General features: G+C 54.2%; 1 protein-coding gene across 1 annotated transcript; it reads left to right on the top strand.

Annotated features, from left to right (window-relative positions):
- Positions 1-4: 4 nt before the first annotated feature.
- On the top strand, positions 5-7658 carry PPM1M (protein phosphatase, Mg2+/Mn2+ dependent 1M). The gene is made up of 10 exons (XM_074603187.1): positions 5-264; positions 1303-1426; positions 2099-2353; positions 2865-2977; positions 3507-3591; positions 3910-4028; positions 4521-4584; positions 5508-5615; positions 5917-6065; positions 6331-7658. The coding sequence occupies exons 1-10, from the start codon at positions 50-52 to the stop codon at positions 6473-6475; spliced, it is 1377 nt and encodes a 458-aa protein (XP_074459288.1). The 5' UTR covers positions 5-49; the 3' UTR covers positions 6476-7658.
- The last annotated feature ends 628 nt before the right edge of the window (positions 7659-8286 follow it).

Here is an 8286-nt window from a genome sequence, read left to right as displayed (position 1 = left end):
CCCCTAGCGGAGCTGCGCGTGTCTGCGCGTCCCCGCGCCGGGCCCCGCCATGTCGGCCGAGTGGCTGCGGCGCTTGCGGCGGGGCGGCCCCGCGGAGCGTCCCGGCGGAGCCCAGGGGCCGGGGCCGGGCCCCCCGCCCGCCGCCCTCCTCTACCGCCGGCCGAAGTTCCTGCGGGGCGGCGGCGAGGAGAGCCCCCGAGACGGGCGGACCGTGCGGGGCACCGGGCCCGAGCGGGCCCTGCCCTGGGGTTCGGGCTACGCTGAGTGAGTGGGGGCCGGCAGCGGGGCCGCCCCGGGAGAACCGCGGGGGGTGGGGGGTAGAGGGGCTCCTGGGGTGCTTGTAGGGTGTTTATGGTGGGGGGGGGGGTAGCGCAGATCTGGGGGGACGCCCAGGGTGTGCGTGGGGTCGGGGGGGTGTAGGGAGTGCGTGGGGGGGTCCCCGCCTGCCTTTGGCTGCCTGCACCCGGCCAGCCGCAGAGCAGGCCGCCATTCCTTGTGACAAGTGGCAGGGGCGGCCCCGAGGACAGCGTCAGGCCAGCTCAAGTATCTCGTCCCCTAACGAATGGTGGTTTTGCTGCTGGGATGTCACCCTGTCACCACTCTCCCGCGGGGCTGCTGTGTGGGGCAGGGGCGGGCAGAGCGCCCTCCCTCACAGGGGGACGCGCTAGGGGAGCAGGGAGGATGTTTGGGGCTGTGGGTGTTTTTTGGGGCCAGCGGCAGCAGGTGTCTATCCCTTCACTCCTAGCAAAGTGCCTTAAAAACAAAGGGAGGGGGAAGACCAAGTTTTCCAAAATCTCTGAGTTTGCCTTTTTTAAGGGCAGAGCAGATGGATCAGGCGGAACAACTCCAGCCACAAACTGTCCCCACGCCCCAGCCAGACTATGTGACAACCCCATGTCTGTGGGATGGGAGGTGCAGGGAGAAGAGCAAACTCCCACCCAGGGACAAACATTAGCGAGGCTGGAAGGAAAAACAGCGATGGTGGCTTTGCCATTCACTGGGACGCCAAGGAAATCGCACAGCGTGGGCTGCCGACAAGGGCTGCCTGAGACCAGGGTACTCCAAAACCGCTCATCCCTGTGTCCATGGCCAAGCTTTTTCCCCACTGCGCTTAAAAGACTTGTTATTTAGGCCCCCAGCAAAGAGATCCTTGAGTTTAGAAAGAGAGCTGGGAGTGCGGGACTGGGAGGAGGGGGCAAAGCACAGCCGTCCACTGTGGCTGTGGGCACCCAGCAGAGCTGGCTGGGAGCAGGCGAGGTGCAGCATGTCCACACACCTCACATGGCACATTTGCACCCCTAGGGTTATCAATGCCGAGAAGTCGGAGTTCAACGAGGACCAGGCGGCCTGCTGTCAGATCTCCATCCGGAGGAGAGAGCCGGGCCTGGAGGAAGACGAGGAATGGCTGATCCTGTGCTCCACGCAGGTATAGCCCACGGGCAGGCTGCGCTCACCCTGCTGCCGGCCCTGGTCCGCACCCAGGGGCCCAGGTACAAGAAACACAGGGTTCATGCCACATACCTACACGCTGAAACCCTTCCTTGGATGCATTTAGGGGACCCGTGTTCCCTAGCCCGTGCCTGGCCAGCAAACACCCAACTCTGCCTGTACGTGCTATTTCTATTTCCTCGGCCCATGCCTTTCAGCATTTGAGGTTGTCCAAGCCCTTTACTCGGTGCCTTCACCTTTCCTTTACTGTCCTCGCTCTGCTTTCAAGGGCTGGTGTGCGTTGTCATCACCGGGGGACAGCAGCACGAACCGGGCACACGGGATGCGCTCACCTGATGACAGCTCTGCCTCACTGCTTGTCAAATGGCCCCATCTCCCCTAAAGCCCAGAGGAATAGTGTGTGAAGGGGGTGGCTGCGAATCCAGCCATTCAGAGCTCTCAGGATGGGCCTGGGCAGAGCAGCACACGGGCATCACATGAGTTTGAGCTGGGCAGGGGATTAACTGGTGGCAAGGATAGGGTAGCTGGGGTGGAAGAGCCTGGCAAAACACATACAGCGACATCCTGGCTGCGAGCCTGCTGCCTGTACAACCTCTCCAGCCCGTCTTCTCCCTCTTCTTTGCTATCTTGTCCCTCTTCCCCACTGCAGTTTCTGACTGGTTACTACTGGGCACTGTTTGATGGGCATGGAGGCCCAGAAGCTGCCATCATCGCTTCCAACTATTTGCACTACTGCATCAAGCAGAAGCTGGAGGAGGTTGTGGGAGGCATCACAGAGGCCCGTCCCCCCATGCATCTGAGCGGGCGCTGTGTTTGCGACAGCGACCCCCAGTTCGTGGAGGAGAAGCACATCCACGCAGAAGACCTGGTGGTGGGAGCCCTGGAGAACGCCTTCCAGGAATGTGTGAGTACCCGGTGCAGGGCACCAGTCCTGATACCCCAAGCAGTCAGTCAGTCCCTCCCCGCCGCCTGGGGTGCACCAGGTCTGCAGTTCTGCCTCTCATCAAGGAGACAGGAACATTCAGCCAAACCTTTAAGCGTGCTGAGATCACACGGGGTCTGCTCCCCAAGATCTGCCTTGGATCCATTGCACATTGGCAGTACTGACCCCGAGCAAAGCTACAGCATCTCTGCTAAACTGCACCCAGGGGATATGTTTCTTTAGTGCTAGACAGTGGCTATTACCAGACTTGTACAGCATGAACAAGTTCCCCGTCAAGCTCCTAAAGCAGTCCTCAGTTCAGTGGCAACAGCTTTGTTGGCTGTACCGAAGCAACATCATCTTTTGCCTTGCTGGTTTCCCATGGCCCATCTGCAATTGGTTTTGGCTCTAGATTTCTGCTGCAAGGCACGAGGCAGCTGCAGAAGGCAGCGGCCCGGTTCATATCACTCTCCAGACTTGTTTAAACCAACAGGATGAAGTCATCGGCCAGGAGATGGAAGCCACGAAGCAGACAGGAGGCTGCACTGCTCTGGCTGCCCTTTATTTCCAAGGAAAGCTGTATGTGGCTAATGCTGGGGACAGCAGGTGAGCCACAATAAAAGGGGGAAGTTGCTGGGGGATGAAAACTGTGAGATAAGCAGTTTCCAGCACCTTATTTAACCCCATAGAAGGTAGATGTGCAACCCAGACATTTCCTTCCCGCCTGCCATGGGACATGTTGGGTGGACGGATGCTCTCATGCCTCCTGGAAGGGTTTTGGGATTTCAAGGGACTAACCCTGCCCAGGCACAGGGCAGCGTTGGGAGGGTAGTGCAGCAGTAAGCTCAGCCTGGAAGGTGTTTAAAAGTGGCAGGTGATTTCAAAGCATTATAAACAGCTTCCTCATCTGGCTTTGGCCCACCGTTCCTGCAGGCTCAGTTCTCTGCTGCAACAGTGCAGTTGCAATTGAGTTATTTAAAATACACCGGCATTTTTAAACGTTCCTGGGTGCAGAGCTATTCTCTGGCATTGCTCTGCCGCTGGTTACCCCCGGTCCCACACCTGGCTGACCCTTGGTAAGAGGAGGGCTGTGGTGATGGACACAGCTCAGCTCTTTGCCTCTTCCCCTTCATAGGGCAATTCTTGTTCTGAAAGACAACGTTGTGCCCATGAGCTGCGAGTTCACACCAGAGACAGAGAGGCAGCGGATCCAGCACTTGGTGAGTGACTCCTTCTGCACATCAGGCAATCCAGCTGCAAACACCCCATGGGGTCAGAGAGGGCTTGTCGCAGGAGCACCACCAGCTTTCCTCAAAGGCCTCAAATGTGATCTGGCACTAGCCAAGCAGGGCTGGGGGCAAGACTCAACCAACAGCCTTTGGTACGGGGGATGCTCACATCCTCCTTGGGATGTACTTTCCCGCTTCTGTTCTCCATTCTGCTGCTGGGGGTGCCAGTCCTGAGGCAGAAGCAGTTCTGATGCCCTGCTCTGGTGAAGCAGAGCCTGTCCATCCTCACGCCTTCCTTCCCTCCTCCAGGCTTTTCTCTTCCCCAAGCTCCTGGATGGTGAGTTCACACGCTTTGAGTTTCCACGGAGGTTGAAGGGAGATGATGTGGGCCAGAAAGTCCTTTACCGGGATTACTTTATGGAGGGCTGGTGAGTCCTTTCTACCTGAGGATAAGGCTGCAGCACAGGGCAGCTTTACCTGCTTGTAGCGATGGGGAGGTGAAGGGAGAAGGGCCATGTCCCACTGGTGAGAGCAGTGGGCTTAATGGTGCAAAGCCATGCCAGAGCAAGTGAAGGATGCTGTGAGCAACCTCCCCCCTGACCGAAGGACTGGGGCTGTGGCAGGGTGGTTAGGGAACAGTTGGGATGGTCCTTCTGGGATCCTGCAAGGTGGGGCTGGAACAAGGAGCCCCAGCCTGGTGCGGGTACAAGCTGGGGAGGAAGGGAAGAGAGAAAAACACCTGGCCATTCAGCAGAGGTCATTCTTCACTGCATCTGCTTCAGCAGGTCACCTTGCCCCTGCTTAGTCAGCTGCCTGTGCATGAGGGCACCAGAAGGGTTGAATCACAGTTGAAATGCTCTGGCTGTGTGGTACCTTTAAGTCAGACAAATCCCAAATCGACGCTGAATCCTCTGTTCTAGGGGATACAAGACGGTGGAGAAAGCTGACCTCAAGTATCCTCTTGTCCATGGTCACGGGAAGCAGGTAGCTTAATGCTTTACGCACTGGGAAGGCAGAGGTAAATCTGCTGGGGGTCCTGAGTGTCCCTGTCGGTCACGCTCTGGGACACTATGGCAGACTGTGGCTGCAGAGCACAGTCCCACAGCCCTGATACAGCAACTCCCTTCTGGCCATGCTGCTTAGTTACCATAAACTAGAGCCCTCCAGAGCAGAGAGGTTGCATCCTCCTCCAGAGTACCTGCTAGCGGAGCAGACAGCAGCCCTGAGCCTGCCTGCCCTTTCCTCACTCCCCTTGCTCACAAGAATGCATTTGAGATGAGAACTTATTTAATCATCCCACTTTGGACTGCCTCCTCCAGCTCTAATGAGCACCTTTCCCACAAACCCTCTTCTTTGAGGAGAAGATGAGAAAAGGAGCCTGGAGAAGGAAGGAGGAGGCAGGGAGAAGAATGACTGCACACATCCAGCATCTGCTTGCTGGACTCAAGCAGAAGGAGCCCTGTCACCTCCCCCAGCACTCCAACCCACTTGCCACCCCCATTGCAAGGAGTCAGTGCAGAACCTCCTATGCCAGGGGAAAGGACTTCCCCCTCCCCTTTCTTCTTCCCCCCCAAACCAACCCAATTTTCTCCCTCGCCAGCCCAAATCAAGAGCAGATGCCACCATGGGCTTCCTGAGGTCCACAGCATTACCCAGGGTACATGCTATTAACTCCAGAGCACCCCGCAGGCCACCAGGAGCTGTCTGCATGCAGGCTGGCTGTCTCCATGCTCACGTCAGGTCACTTCTGATCACTCTTCCATCTCTCCAGTCTCCAGGGGATGCTCTGGGTGATGCTTGAAGGGTCCTAAAGGCAACACATAGGTCAGTCAGGACAAGCCACACATCAGCCTTGAAAGGTGCCACATTCTTACGTGTCAATACTGTTTTGCTTTGTTTGGAGCCAGGCTCGCTTGCTGGGGACTCTGGCTGTCTCTCGAGGTCTGGGGGATCATCAACTCAAAGTCATCGACACCAACATTGAAGTCAAACCTTTCCTCTCCTGCATTCCCAAGGTCAGTCATGGCACATGGGAACTGCAGGGTGGAATTAAACATCCTGCTTCCCCCCTCCACAGCAGCCACCTCTTACAGACCTGACAGGTCTTAGCTGTGTCCTTTTTGCATCCCCCATCTCTCTGCACGCTGCCCAGAGAATCCCCAAGACCGAGTAATCTAGAGGCATAGCAGCAAGGGGACATAAACAATTCAAAGCACCCTGGTCCCACTTCAAGTCATCTCTCAGGAGAAGAATCATCTCCCTGACCCCTCCAGTACCTTGCAGGGATTGTCACTGATTTACTCCTGTGCTTTCCAGGTGAATGTATTTGACTTTGCTCTGCATGACATTAATGAAAACGATGTCCTCATCATGGGAACTGATGGCCTTTGGGATGTCCTGAGCAACAAAGAGGTGGCCCATGTGGTCAGGAGCTTCCTTGCAGAAAACAGGACTGATCCTCACAGGTAATACCAGCTTTGCCATCGTTTTCCCTTCCAGAGAACCTGGTCAGACCAAAAGCAGGCTGAGATCACTCTGCTTCTAGGTCAGCTCCAGCATGACCAAGCACTCTTCTGTGACTCTGGAAACTGCCTCCGAATCTTTCCCCGCCCTAAAGAAACAATTATAAAGCTGTGGTCTACTGTTCTGACAATGCAAAGCCACATCTCAATGTTGCTGTTAAGCAATAGTGACACATTACACTAAACCTTGCATTTTTTCCACCCACAGATTTTCAGAACTGGCCAAGTGCTTGGTCTGCAGAGCAAGGGGAAAGCAGAGTGGCCACCAGTGGATGCTGGACGACAGCCACGAGGCATCCTACGATGACATCTCTGTATTTGTCATCCCACTACACAACAGGGATGAGGACTGACTGTTGGCATGGCACGCAGGATCTCGCTGTCCCCCTGCTGTACTGCTGTTCAGCATCAACCTGAGACTGAGGGATTTCTGCTGTGCAAGTATACTCTCTTCCAGCAAAACCGTCTGCAGTGGGACCTGAAAATGCACAACCAGCACTTATGCAGAAGATCAACAAGAACATTAGCTCCTTAAGAACATGCAACAGCGGGCAACAAATCATTCCCCTGACTCCTTTCTCTTTGCTGGGCCAAGGAGAAATTGCGAAGGGGGTACTGCAAGCTGAAGGGTGCTATTGCTAAGATCTTTGTGGTACAGTGAGCCTCAAATCCATGTTTCTAGTGACCCCTTCCCCCTTTTTAATATTGAAGAATGAGGATCAGTTAAGATCCAACCAGTCTCAAGAGCTGGATTTGAATCAGACTTGAACTAAGTTGTATAGAACTGGATGTATAAGCTAAACTGTCCCTTGAATCCATTTGCTGTAACACGAGATGTACCGAAAACCCGGGAGGTGCTGCTGAGGCAGGATTAGGCATGGCCGTGCCTAATTGCAGACGCTGAAGCAGTCGCCCAGACCTCTGGAGAAAGTTGCCATTTGTAGGCAGCACCACCTCAAAACAGACGACGTTAGCAGCTGGAGCTACACGTTGGTGTACAGGAGCCTCCTGTGTAAAGATACGTGCCTTACTGTTAATTAAGAGCATTTAAGTACATTAGCATGTAATGCAACTTACAGATTTCTAACAAACCTTAGTCCACAACACTTGCTAACGCGTTTTCATTCAGGCAATTTCTGACAGCGAAGCTGGTTTTGTAGCAGTAGCACTGACGAGAACGGCAGTGTTTAGGTACATCAGCTCATTTAGAACAGCTCCAAGTAAAATAAAACCGGTTTGTTCAAATTCATCTGCAGTGCTGGATCACAGGCCCTTACACTCATTGCAACAGGAACACCAGTGCACAAGACATGCCAAACCGAGTTGTGCCTTAAACTCTGAGGATCTGCTTCTCAACCACTTCATTAGCCAGGCAAATTCAGATCTGGACAAGCTTCCCATCTCCCCAGATTCCCACTTCTCTTTTCATTATTCATTACACTAGTCATAATACTCCCTAGCGGAGTGGACAGAGGCCAGTGTGCATTCAAGTTCCACAAGGATGAAAGTCCAAATAAAAATACTTTTTTCCATGTATCTTCCTGCAGTTTTATTCCTGTCACAGGTTTTACACAGACCTGGCATGGAGAAAAACAGTCTTAAGAAAATTGCAGGGGAGTTTTTGCTTTGGATTTGTCTTTGCCAAGAACCAGTTTGTCACTGGAAGTATTCCCTTAGCAGTACTACCCCGAGGGTTGGGTGTCAAAAGATGATTTCCTGCAGTGGGAGGCCTGGACCGAGGAATGAGGCAGCCTTCTCAGCTATCTGCTCATGGTTTCAGCAAGGGATAGAACAAAAAAACCCCATTTCTCTCCAGCTTGGCTCTTCCCCAAGCCTCTCAAGTTTAACCTGAAAATGATGCACTTGGGGTTTTACCCATGTTAAGCCGACACTAGCTGCCGTTCCCTACAGCAGCTGTAATGTTATATATACATGGACTTCAGTGATCCAAGTCTCCTGTTAGTCCAACCCAACAAGCTCTTTTTCCACCTTCCTGCTGAGAAAGGGCTCAGCTCTTCCGTCCAGACCACAGCTTCTGCGAACACCCCTCTGCCTGGGGCACCACACCTCGACAGGTAGCTGTCGCAAGGCTGCTTCCCTATCCTGACACATTCCTAGGCAAGAAAAACCTCTTAAAATGGGTAATTTATGTAAGGATAGCTCA

This window comes from Larus michahellis, chromosome 10 (assembly GCF_964199755.1).
Source record: "Larus michahellis chromosome 10, bLarMic1.1, whole genome shotgun sequence".
In the NCBI taxonomy this organism is placed as follows: domain Eukaryota; kingdom Metazoa; phylum Chordata; class Aves; order Charadriiformes; family Laridae; genus Larus; species Larus michahellis.
The sequence above is the reverse complement of the archived record's forward strand: the minus strand, read 5'-3'. Positions and strand labels throughout refer to the sequence as shown.